This window comes from Sinocyclocheilus rhinocerous, unplaced genomic scaffold, assembly GCF_001515625.1.
Source record: "Sinocyclocheilus rhinocerous isolate Xijiao unplaced genomic scaffold, SAMN03320098_v1.1 scaffold1735, whole genome shotgun sequence".
Classification (NCBI taxonomy): Eukaryota; Metazoa; Chordata; class Actinopteri; order Cypriniformes; family Cyprinidae; genus Sinocyclocheilus; species Sinocyclocheilus rhinocerous.
In genome coordinates, this window is record NW_015642868.1 from 333,996 (window position 1) to 348,995 (window position 15,000).

General features: G+C 36.1%; 1 protein-coding gene across 1 annotated transcript in view; it reads left to right on the top strand.

The window, feature by feature from the left end:
- Positions 1 to 15,000, top strand: part of LOC107756877 (CUB and sushi domain-containing protein 3-like) — a 287,188-nt gene that overhangs the window by 221,800 nt on the left and 50,388 nt on the right. Inside the window, exons 46-51 of the mRNA XM_016574196.1 lie at positions 226 to 414; positions 3,224 to 3,409; positions 4,436 to 4,630; positions 8,771 to 8,944; positions 12,631 to 12,804; positions 14,423 to 14,596. Coding sequence (XP_016429682.1) covers positions 226 to 414; positions 3,224 to 3,409; positions 4,436 to 4,630; positions 8,771 to 8,944; positions 12,631 to 12,804; positions 14,423 to 14,596 — 1,092 coding nt within the window. The remainder of the gene's footprint in view (positions 1 to 225; positions 415 to 3,223; positions 3,410 to 4,435; positions 4,631 to 8,770; positions 8,945 to 12,630; positions 12,805 to 14,422; positions 14,597 to 15,000) is intronic.

Below are 15,000 nucleotides of genomic sequence, written 5' to 3' on the forward strand. Positions count from 1 at the left end.
ATATATATATATATATATTCATTTGTAGCATTAACACACATTAAATTATGTACTGCTAATGGACAATTAGTGTACATTGAAGTTGTTTAAAATGTCATGATTATACAATAATGATTTTAATGATTAGTGTAAAGTGTTGCCAATTATTCATCTGTGATAATGATGATGCTGATGTGTTGAGTAAATATTGTATGAGAGTTTAATGATCTGTGCTATCATCTGCAGCGATGTACTGCAGCACCCCAGACTCTCCGCAGCATGGTTTTGTGGTCAGCCAGACGGGCGGCCACGTCAACAGCGTCGTCCGCTGGGCCTGTGACCGCGGCTACAGGCTCATCGGGAAAAATATGGCCGTCTGCAGGAGAACTGAGTTCGGTTATCTGGCCTGGGACTCATCTGTGCCCGCATGTCAAGGTGTGTTGTCTTTATTATATTTTTCTTGAATCTGCAAAATGTGCATTTCCTTGAGTTGACTGCCAAGACTAATTTAACTGACAATCAATCACTTGTGCTCAGGTATTGTTTGATTTAACCTTCACTGGCAAAACTCACAGCTCCGTGTTGTACTTTTTAACATTTTTGTGCTGCATCAAGGACATTATATTTTATGCATATATAATATAGGCCTATATATAATTGTTGTTTTGTTTTCCTATAACAAATATTAGAACAGCAGAAATGCTGTCAGGGGAAAAAAGCCCAAAGGGGCATGTTCAATTACCTTCACTCGAATCAAAAATAAACCGCAACTTGAAAATAATAAAAAAAGAGAGCAAAACAAAATAATAAAGGGTAAATGGGTTACCGAGAAAGGATATTAATTTTGAGCAGATTTTATCACTATGAAAAAATGAAGGAACAGACAGATAGCAGGACCTCATTGTGTTATAATTCTGGAAACAGTTTAAACCATTTAAACAGATAAATTGACATTTTTTTTTTAGGTTTTGAATTTGTAGTTTTTGAAGCAGTGGGCTGGTGCTTGCTAGATAAGAGATTGCCAAGTCAGTATCAATATAATAAGTATAAATTTAAAAAAATGAAATTACAAACATGAGTAGATAACATAAATTTATATTCTGGGTGAACTATTTTCCTAAGTTTTGTATATTTAGGTAATTAATTCTTCTGAAGACACTAATATTCTCAGCTGTTTTTGGTTTTGTTGACATTCATTAGCGAGTATCAAGGAAACAACTGCATTACTAGAATATTTGATACGCTTCTTTCCAGATGTGGCATTTTGTGTTCATTATGAATGTTGAGTGAGATTGAATTATTGTGCAAAGGCAGGCCGTGTCAGATGCCAGCATCACTGATCAATCGTCTCTTTGTTTTCTGCTAATTAATACGGCTGAATGAGGTTTGCTTTCTGCTTAGGTTTTATTCGCATTAATACGAGCGCTGTTGTTTGGTTGGATTTATTTGATTAGAATTTTAGCACTCAGTAATTGGACAACCTATTATGTTTCATCACTGTATTGATTCCGCTTTGAGCAATCTCCAGTGTTTAAATACACATTTTGGTCATGCTGGTTAATTACAGTCTTGTTTGCTTGCACATGACCATGTTTAGGCCTTCTATTCCACATGTGGACTTGATGAGGTCAAATACGGTGACGAGTCATTCCTGCTATGCTAACTGTTCAAATTAATGTGTTGTTGTTGTAATTTAAGGAAGCATTTTTGTAAAAGCATGAATTTTATTAGTTAGCTTTATTAATAATAACTTGGTTATTTAGAAAATTTCAAGATGAATGCAAATGAAGAGCTAAAGTGAGGGACTGTCAGTTAGTTTACATGCAGACGTTTTGAAGTAAATTGTGATATTTACCTTTTGAAATGTTCGTTTTCTGTGATTTTATCAAACATTGGATGTTTTAGAGTGACATAAACCTACTAACATCACAACATTCAACAAATCCTCTGCTAATATTTACTAATGTTTCTTTTCCCTCCAAAATGATGCTGCTTCCTGTCATTAAAGGGGTGGTTGATTGCGATTTCACTTTTTTAACGTTAGTTAGTGTGTAATGTTGCTGTTTGAGCATAAACAATATCTGCAAAGTTACGAAGCTGAAAGTTCAATGCAAACGGAGATATCATCTTTTAAAATTTTGGCAGTTTAATGCCTACAAAAACGGCTGGTAGGGACTACAACAAGTTACTTCCCGGGTTCGTGACATCACAAACCCAGATAAACCCCGCCCTCGGGAAAAGGCAGCAAAGGGGGCGGGGCCATGCTGCGCTGCTTTAGAGAAGAGGAAGAGAAAACTAGGGGTGCATGTAAAAATCTATTCATATATGAATCGTGATTCTGTCTTCTACCGATTCTAATTATAACGATTCTAGTTATACCCTGTGTAAACAAAGACACTATGCAGTAACATTAGCAAGCATTTTCAGCAGGACGAAAAATCACAACATGAGGGTTAATTCTACATATATTCCACATTCTACATATATTCTAAAATTCTACAAATTAGATATTTCTATTTCTAAACTGGCTTAAACTAACTGTATCTTATACTTACTCTCTAATTGTATTATTATTTGTCTTGTTGTTGCATTTATTTGAACAATGGAAGCATTATTACCTTGTGTGCAAGCACACATTCGGCAATCAAGCTCTTTCTGATTCTAATATGTGTATATATGTATAATTTGGGGTGGACAGAACTGAAGAAGGATTGGACAAAAATTGGGAAATAAGTCTTAACGTATTCACTGTCCTTGAGAGATCTGTTCTTCAGATTTCAAGTAAACTGTATTATATAAGTCTTGGGGGGAAATAACAGGTTATTATACATTCACATGATTTACATTTGCAGCTTCACCGTCTTTGTTTTCTCTTTAAATCCATACTTTGGATTTTCGTTTATCTGCGAGGCGTGTAATGCAAGCCACGTATTTCCACTCTGAAGGCAGCACAGCATATATAACACGACAAGTGCATTTACAAAACGTTCTTAGTGCTGGAACTTGATTTTCAAGCACGTTTAAAGAAATGTGATGCAGTGTTTTGCAGAAGTTCCAGAACTGCTAACATAAAGAGAATCCAGTTTGTTTTTTGGTGGGATCAGTTCTAAATAGGAATTGATTGTTAATTCCCAACTCCTCTGTATGCTGTTTTTCATGCAAAACTTGCAGGAAGGTGAACTAATTTCATGTTCTTTGTTGAGGTTTTGATGCATAGTGAGTCTCATCTCATTGTCTTTTCTAGCTGTGTCCTGTGGGCCGCCCGTGGCCCCTGTGAACGGAGGCATGCTGGCCGCTGATTATTCAGCAGGAACACGAGCCACCTACTTCTGCAACGATGGCTTCCGTCTGTCCTCTAAAGAGGTGGCCAGCACCGTGTGTCAGGCTGACGGCACGTGGAGCAACCACAATAAAATCCCACGCTGCACCGGTGAGACAGACGTCCTGGTTTCCAATCATCAAAACATTTAAGGGTTTAAATGTTTGTATTGATTATGTCAGTGTGCTATATTAAAGACCCTCATGAAATCAAAATAGAGATTTTTTTTAAAGAAATTCATGTTTTTATTCAGCAATGATGCATTCAATTGATCAAAAGTAAAGATATCTATAATGATGCAAAATGTTTATTTCAAATCAATTCTGTTCTTTTGAACTCATCAAAGAATCCTGAAAAAAAATGTATCATGGTTTCCACAAAAATGTTAATCACCACAACTGTTTTCAACAATAATAAAAATCCGAAATGTTTCTTGAGCAGCAAATCAGCATATTAGAATGATTTCTGAAGGATCATGTGACACTGAACACTGGAGTAATGATGCTGAAAATTCAGATTTGCATCATAGGAATAAATTACATCAGTAGAAATCAGTTATTTGAAATTGCAATAATATTTTGGAATTTTACTGTCTTTACTGTATTTTTCATCAAATAAATGCAGCCTTGGTGAGCTTAAGAGACTTTATTTAAAAAATCTTGCTGACCCCAAACTTAAGGGGGATAGTTCACCCAAAAATGAAAATTTATAATCATTTGTTCTCCCTCAACCTGTATGAATTTCCTTCAGTTGTTAAACACAAAAAAATATTGGACGTGACCTAGGGTGAGCACAAATGAAGATAGTTTGAAGAATGTTGGTAACAAAACAGTTGACGGTAGCCATTGACTTCCATAGTATGGAAAACATTACTGTAGAAGTCAATGGCTACCGTCAACTATTTGGTTACCAACATTCTTCAAACTATCTTCATTTGTGTTCAGCAAAGGAAAGAAACTCATGCAGGTTTGGAACAAATGGAGGGTAAGTAAATGATGTCAGATTTTTCGTTTTCCCCTTAACGGGTACAGTGCCAAAAAAAGGCTCAGATAGAGGGTGCAAAATTGTTGTGTAAAGGTAAATTGCATTTGTAAGTGTCATACAAACATTTTAACCATGCTGCTGATTTCCTCTCAGTTGTGGTGTGTCCCAGCATCGGCTCCTTCACCCTGGATCACGGCAAATGGAGGATCGTCAATGGCTCTCGTTACGAATACGGCACTAAAGTGGCCTTTACTTGCAACACTGGCTATTACCGGCTCGGCCCCGCCCACATTCACTGTACGTCCAATGGGACGTGGAGCTGGAGGAACGAGCGACCTCGCTGCAAGAGTGAGTTATGCGCTCCATTTGTTACTCAAACATTAATGCTGTACATATCATGACACGCACAATTCCCAGGCCTTGTTAGTCTGGCCGGTTTTTAAGGTCAGAACTGAGCAGACAGCAAGACTAATGATTTTGTCAATTGTGTCCTGAAGTGTGAAAGATTAGCAGCTTGTGCGGTGCTTTACTGGATACACAGAATCCGGGGGCGTTTTCTGCAATTTTCCTTGCGGATTTCTGTGCACAATTGTGCAGAAAGGTTTTTTAATATTAAAGCATGGCATAAGCAAATTAATATTAGTCATATATTTTTTTTTAAGTTTTAATTGAGAATGTTGACTGTTCAGTTAGTTACATGCATTTTGTTTACTGTTGGCTGTAACAGCTTGCCAGAAAATACTACTCATTTAGTGGGTTCATGAGGCTGAGAGACTTTTCCCATAATTAACATAAAACATTTAATAAAACATTTAAAAATAAAAAATTAAATACTTTAAAATAAAACATTTCCCATAATTCTCAGTGGCTGCACGAACATGAGAAAATGCATATAGCATCATTAAGTTTCCATCCACAGATTTTTATTTTGGAATCAAATCAAATATGCTAGATGCAAATGTAAATAATATGCGCTTTTTTTTTTTGGCAAAGTGCACATAGACTTGTGTATAAATTTTGCATGCACCATTAAGTTGCAAGTAATTTATTACATTTAGTGGCTTCTTCAATGGCTTCTGATTCCATTTCCATTATTATTTTCCAGCAATTTTTCAGAATGTGATGTTTTTGTTGGAAATGTTTCTTTAATTGTTTTTATAATATGCTATTTTTATATTAAGTAAATTCAAAGCACTTAAATAGAAGCAATTACACAAATAACTTACTTTTTTTGCACTTTTGTCATGGATTTGTTATGGATTTGTCAGGACATGACAAAAAAAATAAGGAAAGATTAAATTGTCCTAAACCTCCTTTGTATTTTGCAGTTATGTCTTATAAAGTCTCCTGGGAAACGACTACTTATGATTTCATATGGCGACATCACAATAATGAAACACATTTGGCACTGTATATTTTCCTCTATAAAGGCTGTTTAATGGAATAGTTCACCCAAAAATGACAATTTGCTGAAAATGTACTCATCTTCACGCCATCCATGAGTTTGTTTCTTCATTGGAGCAGATTTGGAGAAATTTAGCATTACATCACATGCTCACTAATGGATCCTCTGCAGTGAATGGGTGCCGTCAGAATGAGAGTCCAAACAGCTGATAAAAACATCACAATAATCCACACCACACCACAGGACTCGCATTTTACCCAGATGCAACGGTTTGAAGTTAAAATGCCTTAATGATGTATTAGTTTCTTACAAACACAGTTTTTTACTTCATAAGACATAACTGATGGACTGGAGTGGTGTGGATTATTGTGATGTTTTTATCAGCTGTTTGGACTCTCATTCTGACGGCACCCATTCACTGCAGAGGATCCATTAGTGAGCAAGTGATGTACTGTAATGCTTAATTTCTCCAAATCTGTTCTGATGAAGAAACAAACGCCATCTACATTTTGGATGGCCTGAGTGCGAGTAAATTTCCAGCATATTTAAATTTTTGGATGAACTATTCCTTTAACATGCAATTTAAAAAACTGCTGAATGAGCTACAGTAGGAATCCCGAGTAAATCCAGTTGTTTTGTTACTATCGCAGTCCTTCATCGGCAGGTGCCGTCCTCAGATGGTTGAGTTATCAGTGTTGTGCGTCTGCTGTAACTACAGACGTGATGAATGTGTTTATGGCTCCCATATGAGAGGCACAATCTAAACATTAGAGGCGCTTTATGACCGATGGCGTCTGACAGGATCCTGCACCCTGGCGAGAAGACTGCTGCGTCAATTTTCAAAAACAACAACAATCAGAGTGAAGATGATAAGTTGATAGCAGATGAAATGATGATGCCGCTGTGGTTTTCCTGTACCAGTAAACGCTCCTGAACAGTGTATCACATATATATAATACATCCCTGATATCCTCTCAGCTCAGACTACTTTGAAATTGTTCCTTCCCAAGACACAAACTACTCTTACAACCACTTTTAAAGTAGTAGTTAGCTATTACTGGCTAGTTACATTGAATCAGTTTAAGTGGCAGTATCTTTTTTAAATTTCTGTACGTTTCTGTAACATTTTTATCATAAAAAGTGATCATAGATTACTTCTACTTTTAGTTAACTACTTGTTGAGATAGTTTTCTAATTTTGGTCTGCATTTCTTCTCTAGTGTTCAAATGTCTAAACAGTCAAGCTACACTTTCAAAGGAAAAGTTAGCTTTTACTAAAGCAGTTTAAGAGCTGCATCTTTTTTCAATTTAACAATCAGATCTTCTATGTTTCTGTAACGTTTTCATCTTAAAAATAGTCCAATTTAGTTAAAGGATTAGTTCACTTCCAGAATAAAAAACTCCTGATAATTTACTCACCTCCATGCGATCCAAGATGTTCATGTCTTTCTTTCTTCAGTCGAAAAGAAATTAAGGTTTTTGATGAAAACTTTCCAGGATTTTTCTCCATATAGGAGATATACTTCAATGGGAACAGTCCAAAGGTCCAAGTTTCAATGCAGCTTAAAAGGGCTCTACATGATCCCAACTAAGGAATAAGGGTCTTATCTAGAAAAACAATTGGTCGTTTTCCCCCCCAAAAAATTATAAACTTTTTAACCACAAATGCTCATCTTGCACTAGCTCTGCAATGCGCACGCGCGACTTCACACATTGCGTAATCCCTTTCAAAAAGTCACGCGTCACGTGTGGTTAGTTTTTTTTGTCTGTGTGCTTCGGTTCAGAAAGGCAGGGTAGAGTGAAAAACTCCATCTCGGTTTCTCCTCCAACTTCAAAATCGTCCGACATTGTTGTTTTACCTTTTTTTGTAAGAGCGTGAAGTCAAGTTAGTGCAAGATGAGCATTTGTGTTTAAAAAGTATATAATTTTTGTATTTTTTTAGAAAATGATTGATCGTTTCGTTAGATGGGATCGTGTAGAGTCCTTTGAAGCTGCATTGAAACTTCAATTTGGACCTTCAACCCTTTGGCTCCCATTAAAGTCCACTATATGGAGAAAAATCCTGGAATGTTTTCCTCAAAAACCTTAATTTCTTTTCGACTGAAGAAAGAAAGACATGAATATCTTGGATGACATGGGGGTGAGTAAATTATCCAGAAATTTTTATTCTGAATGAATCCTTTAATTAGCTTGCTACTAAACTTGCTACTAAATTCCTCAAATGCAACTCTTGAGTATTGAAGCTTTAAACCTGCTAAATGTTTTTAAAACTCCATTCAGAAGTCAATTCTTCCTGAGATATGTTCCTCATTTTTGTGCATTTCATCTGTGGTGGTTTTTTCTCCCCCAGAGGTGTAAATCCACAGTGAAAATGTGAATCCATGAACAGTTAAGCTATTCTTTTGAAGTAATAGTTAGCTTTTACTAGCTAGTTAAGTTGAAGCAGTTAAAGGGAAAGTATCTTTTTAAATTTAACAATCAGATTTATGTTTCTATAACTTAATTGTAAAATGTGATCAAATATAGACGCTTGCTTCTACTTTTAGTTATATAGCTATTTGCTACTAAATTCCTCAAATGTAACTGACTTTTGAAGCTGTAAACTTGGTAAACGCAGTCAAGCTACACCATTGAGGAAGGAATAGTTAGCTTTTACTAGTTAGTTGAAGAAGTTTAAGGGAAAGTATCTTTTTAAATTGGTAACACTTTAGTATAGGGACCAATTCTCACTATTAACTAGTTGCTTATTTGCAAGCCTATTATTAACATATTGGATGTTTATTAGTACTTATAAGGCACACATTCTGCATGACCATATTCTACATCCCTAATCCTACCCAATACCTCAACTTAATAACTACCTCAGCTTGCAACTTTAAGTATTGAAGTGAACCAAGTAAACATTTTAAAACTGCAATTTATCCATTCAGAAATCAGTTCTTCTAATATATATTCTAGACATTTTCCTCATTTTGGTCTGCATTTCTTCTGGTTTTTGTTTATCAGGGGTGTAAATCACAGTCCTACGAGTTGTCTTTAAGGTGTGTGTCGATTCATTCTGTTCTCTATTGCCTTTCACTGCAGTCATTTCGTGTGGAGAGCTGCCCACACCTCCTAATGGAAAGAAAATTGGAACGCAGACAACCTTTGGAGCATCCGCTATTTTTACCTGCAACTCGGGCTACATTCTGGTGGGCTCGACTGTACGGGAATGTCTGGCATCGGGTCTCTGGAGCGGGACGGAGACACACTGTCTCGGTAACACCAGAAACCTTCTCTCTTTCAAAACATCACCACACATTACCATCCTTATAACCTTTTAATGGAGACCGGGTCCTGAAAGGCCATATGAGGAGTTCTGTGACATTTAGTCTGGATTTCCATAGCAACAGTGGTTTTAATTTTTTTGCTTGTACTGTATGCAGCACCTGTATCGTCACATACAGATAAAAGCTCTGGTATAAAGCCTAGTGAACTGCCTATGTAGGTACAGAAGCGTCATTATTATTCCTTCTTAGATACAGTCTTTTGACCTTGATGGAGAACGCAGTCCCATACACTCTTAAAAATAAAGGTGCTTCACGATGCCATAGAAGAACCTTTTTGTCTAAATGGTTCCATAAAGAACCTTTAACATCTGAAGAACCTTTCTGTTTGACAAAAGGTTCTTTGTGGCGAAAGAAGGTTCTTCAGATTACAAAAATGTAAGAAAGAGATGGTTCTTTAAAGAACCTTTGACTGAATGGTTCTTTGTGGAACCAAAAATGGTTCTTCTATGGCATCGCTTGAAGAACCTTTTGAAGCACCTTTATTTTTAAGAGTGTAATACACTATGGTCTTTCTCAGTGGAAAAATATCCATCTAAGATGATGGAAAAGATGAGAGAATTAAACAAATGTCATTTAATATTTATAAGTATCTTTTATTCAAAAAGTGTCATTAAATTTACATGCATTTTATGCTTTCGGCACATGCTTGTATCCAAAGAGACCTACATTAAATTCAAGCTATACGTCTTTTGAGTTCCTGCGTTCCCTTATTAAATGGTATAATGTTAATACACCAATCTACTTTAACTACCAAAATCTGCTTTTTACCTTAAAATAGCCACACAGCCACTATAATAGATGGTATAGAGGTATAGATGGTGCACAAGGTCATACACACAAAACCAGTTATGCAATAAACATTAAATTAAATTTAACGCAAAAACACCTTAAAATACAATGCTGATAATAAAAATAAAAAGGAGCAAGACTATTTAAATAAAAAAATATGAATATGTGGTTACACATGGAATTTTTCAATGTAAATTATACAGTAAGTCAGTATTTCACCATAAATTTGACAGCATTTTACTTAATTAAAAAAGCATTTTATTTTAAGTTACATAAAATGTGTGCATAGAAATTTCATTTTTCTTCTCTTAATGCTGTATGGTAAGGTAACTTACTGTTTAATTAACAAGTTTGTACTGTAGCATATTTACAGGTCTTTTTCTTTAAACATTTTTTACAGAGCATTTTTTTTGACAATTCTAAGACAGCATCCTGGATGAAAGCAATCCCATAATGCATTGTGGTGTTTCTCAGTGGAAAAAAGTCCATCTAAGGTAGTGGATATTGTCAGAGAAATAAAAACAAGTGTAATTTGTTATTTATTACCTATAAATATCATATATTCAATACTAAAACCTGTCATTAAAATTTTAACTAACATGCATTTTACTGTATGCAATTATGATTTTATCCAAAGCAACTTGTAATAAAACTATACGTGTTTTCAGTTCATGCATTCCCTGAGAATCGAATCCGTAACCTTGACGTTGCTAATGAATCTAATTATATCTAATGAAATATGTACTATTTTACTCTGTGTGTGTGTGCTTTTGTACTTATTAGAGTTTCTCTGGGCTACCTTAGCAACATGCTATTGTTGTAGCTGTTCAACAAATTCTATCCAGCTTATTTTTTACGTAAGCGCGGGCGCCGCCATTTTCGAACTATAATGTGTCAGATTTCCGGTAAAGCACTTCCGCTAATAGTAGTTGTATTGTGATTCCGTAGTTTTGCATCGACTGTTAACTTTTAATATGGGCTACAGAAAGACTGGCATACTTGCAGTTAGGGGGTGTCATAATAGCGGTTCAAGCATAAAAAATACCTGCAAGTAGAGCTGCACGATTAATCGAAATTAAATCGCAAAGGCGATAAATCGTGATTAGGCACGCGCGATTAAATCGTCTGCGATTATGAATGCGATTTTGCGTGGCTTGTCAGTGAACTATGGCTCTGTGTAGTAAACGCTGCTCCATCTGAAAGCATGTAATGGAGATTTACTACTAATCACAGAACCGGCTTTACTGACAAGATGCGCATGACAATCACATTCGATTAATCGTCCAGCCCTACCTGCAAGACATTTGTTTTGACCATAATCCACGCACCAGAGCTGAATGCGGATATGGGGGCACCCTATGATTTGCACGCTCCTCCGAAATGTGAAGAAGCTGCCTATGTAGAATGTTCAATCAGGTTCTATTTCAGTTAAAATGCAACCTTAAAAGGAAGCTTGTCTATGTAGACAGTATACTAGGTTTTGGGACAAGCCAAAATCTTTTGTGGAAGATTTTCCGTTGTGTTTGCACAGATTGCATGAGTGTCTTTGTGTAAGAGAATAATTTCTGGTCTGAACCGTGCAAGGGAAAATGAAGTGAGAGAACACTGTGGAGGGACACAGGTGAAGAAATGATTTCTGCAGTAGTTCAGCGGACTCGGTGCTCTGTGAAGTGTGCCGGCCAGAAAAAAAACAGCTTTCCATTTGCCGTCATTGCTCTCATCACATCATCTCTGAGTAAAACAATGTTGTGCATTACTGTGTCCACCGAAAGAGTCTTTAAATCCGCTGTGTTGATCCTCGGATGCATCGATATCGCAGTATCTGTTGTGGGATTGAACACTCATTGTCTGTGGGTGGATTGTGAATATCTCTATTCACCACACCACACAATGTGATTTACTCGAGTAGGACATGGTCCTGCAGTAATATTCCCGTCAAATCACAGGCTGAACTAGGCATGGGGAATTTTCTCAAATAGAAAGATTATGGTTGTGAATCGGATTCCACTTAACTCCAAATTCCTAATTATCCATAAGTGGATTCTTCAGGGCATTTTTGAAAAACAAAGCAGGAACATAGTTTGGAAGATAGTTTTTATTGCTTTTATTACCCTCAGCAATAAAATCAAGTAATGAATTAAGTAAATAGTCAGTGAAAAAAAAAGAAAACTGTGAAACAATTTCCAAGCAATAAAACAAATGAAAACAATAGACCAAAGATAGAAACTAAGTAAATAAAGTGCTTAAAGTATTTCAGATATCAACAGCAGTGTTAAATTGTAAATAGACAAGCTCATTTAAAATGATTATAATTGTTGTATGTTTTGTATATGATAGATCGATCGATCGATTGATTGATTGATTGATTGATTGATTCTGTCCATAATATTTAAAACTTTTAGAGACTGCATACATTTGATCAAAAAAACTGTAAAATTGTGAAATATATTATCATTTAACTGTTCTCTGTTTGAATATTTGTTAAACATGATCATTCAGAAATCATTGTAATATGCTGATTTATATATATATATATATATATATATATTCAAAAGCATTTATTTAAAAAATGAAATCTTATGTAACGTTATTAATGACTTTACTGCCACTTTTCATCATTTTAATGCACCCTTGCTGAATAAAAGTATTAATTTCTTTCAAAAAATAGCCCAGACCTTTGTGTAGATAGCCCTAAAATCTGAATGGTTGAATGCAATGTTGTTTAAGTTGATGCCGTGACATGTCTGTCTTCTGTTAATCATGTTATGCATTAAGAACCATGTTGTAGTATATTCTAAAAAAATATTCTCAATGTTTTTCCCCCAGCTGGCCACTGCGGTGCTCCGGAAAGCATCGTGAACGGTCAGGCGATCGGTGAAAACTTCGGCTACAGGGATACAGTAGTTTACCAGTGCAATCCGGGTTTCCGGCTCATCGGTTCCTCTGTGCGCATCTGTCAGCAGGATCACAACTGGTCCGGGCTGCTGCCATCCTGCGTGTGTGAGTTCTCTCCACAGCACATGAGTAATACGCGTCGGGGGAAGTTTGGTTTGCATCCAAGAGGATTAGTTTGACATGTAATGCAGGCAAACCCCCTATTCAGCCCATGACAGGCATCAAACACAAATCCTGACGTTACCAATGAAACACTTGATGAGGGAAAACACCAACACCACCTGATTTTGTGTTGGTGATTTGGATGTTTGCCTCGTTTTATTTGTGATTGCCGGAACGCAAAGCTGCTTAGATAAATGCTTACATACAAGTTGCATTTTAATTTTTCTTGTCAAGCATTGGAGATTCATATTCTACAAATTGATGGAAATATGCCAGTATGCAAAAGGAAGGACACAACAGACTGAATTATCATCATAAAAATCTTTTTGATATAGAAACATGCTTGAAATTAAAACACAATTATAAATGGTGATTTTATAGCAATTTCTTACAAAGATACCATTTTCAAAATGTATTTATTCATTAATTTATTAATTTTTTATATTTATTTATTTTAATTTTATTAATTTTTTATTCATTTATTTTGAGTGAGTGTCGAAGGAAAATTTAAAAAAAGAGACTTTTTATTTGTTTCACCCTTTTCCTACATGTTTCCCAAACTTCTATTTGTGAATTTTGAAGCAGTGTTTCCAGTGCCATGGCCAAAGAATATATTAACCGAATATGAATCTGCCGTATGAACTGACAAGAAAACGTGGCAGGTTACTCTTTTGAACATTTTCTTTAGTAAATAAGCATACAGTGCGACCAGGGTAGTCTGATTGCAAATTGTATGAGTCAATTCTTTGTAGTGAATCAAAGACATACGGCACGTCCAGTGTGGTCCAATTCACGATCAACGACTCTTTTGAGTGGTTCTTTTTAGTGAATCAAAAGTATGCAGTGAGAAAATACATTCCAATTCGCAATCAACTGACTTTTTGAACGGTTCTTTTTAGTACATAAATAAAAGTGATGCAATGCAAGCAGTGCAGTCCAGTTCACAAACAAATTACTCTTTTTGAATGGTTCTTTTTAGTAAATCGAAGACTTACAGCATTCCAGTTTAGTCCAATTCAAACGACTTTTACGAGTGGTTCTTTTTAGTGAATCAAAAGCATGCAGCGTAAACATTGCAGCCCAATGCACAAACAAATGATTCTTATGAACCAGCTCTTTTGAGTGAATCAATTCAATAGACACACAAAATCACTTTATGACTGGTTTACATCAGTGTGACAAATCCTTGACTGAATGAACTCGCTGAATTTTTCTATTGACTTATTTACTGCTTTCAGTGATATCTTCAAATTAAGAAAATTTTATGTACTTCAGCTTCAAGTAAATCAATATGACTGATTGTTCATATGACGGCTGGATTTAAAGATAAACATTTGCATTTTTTCTAGATTTTTTTTTTAACGTAAAAGCATTAAAATACACTAAAATGTTGCAGTGTGTTTTACAAGAAAATACTAGTTGAGTTTTTCTACTTTCAAAACTTAGCAGCAATTTCTGAGTGAAAATTGTAGTAATTCAGTGTAGTATTATTAAAGCTTGAGCTGGTGTATTCAAACTTTTGACTGGTAGGTAACAGTAATTTTCCTCCTTTGCGTTTCAGCCGTTAGCTGCGGTCATCCGGGCAGCCCTATCTACGGCCGCACTGTTGGCGACGGCTTCAACCTGAACGACGTGGTGACCTTCTTCTGTAATAACGGCTACATTCTGGAAGGCCCGTCTCAAGCGCAGTGCCAGGCGGACCGCCAATGGAGCCAGCAGCCGCCCACATGCCGAGGTTTGGACCAAATGACTTCTTTTCTCATTATAGGGAAATTTAAGCACTGTGGCGCTGATGGAAATGACTTTCAGGCTGCCGCAGTTAAAAAAGGAATGACCAATTTCAGCTCGGAGAGCCCTCTGGCCCTCTTTTCAGCCAACAGTAACTCATTCAGTCATGGTCTGAATAGCAACAGATTAGCCCTGCAAATCAGAAGATAAGATGTATGTTTTGAATCTAATCTCTGCTTTGTTAGCGGCGTGATTATGAGAGTCTCAGAGGATCATCTGTAGTGCTCGATTCTGACAACAGACCGGATGAAGTGATCAACAGTGATGTTGGCTTGATTACATGACTGGAATTTGGTTTTGTCCAATAATTATGAACAAATAAGTGGTTTTATCTCACCGTATGGTTGAACA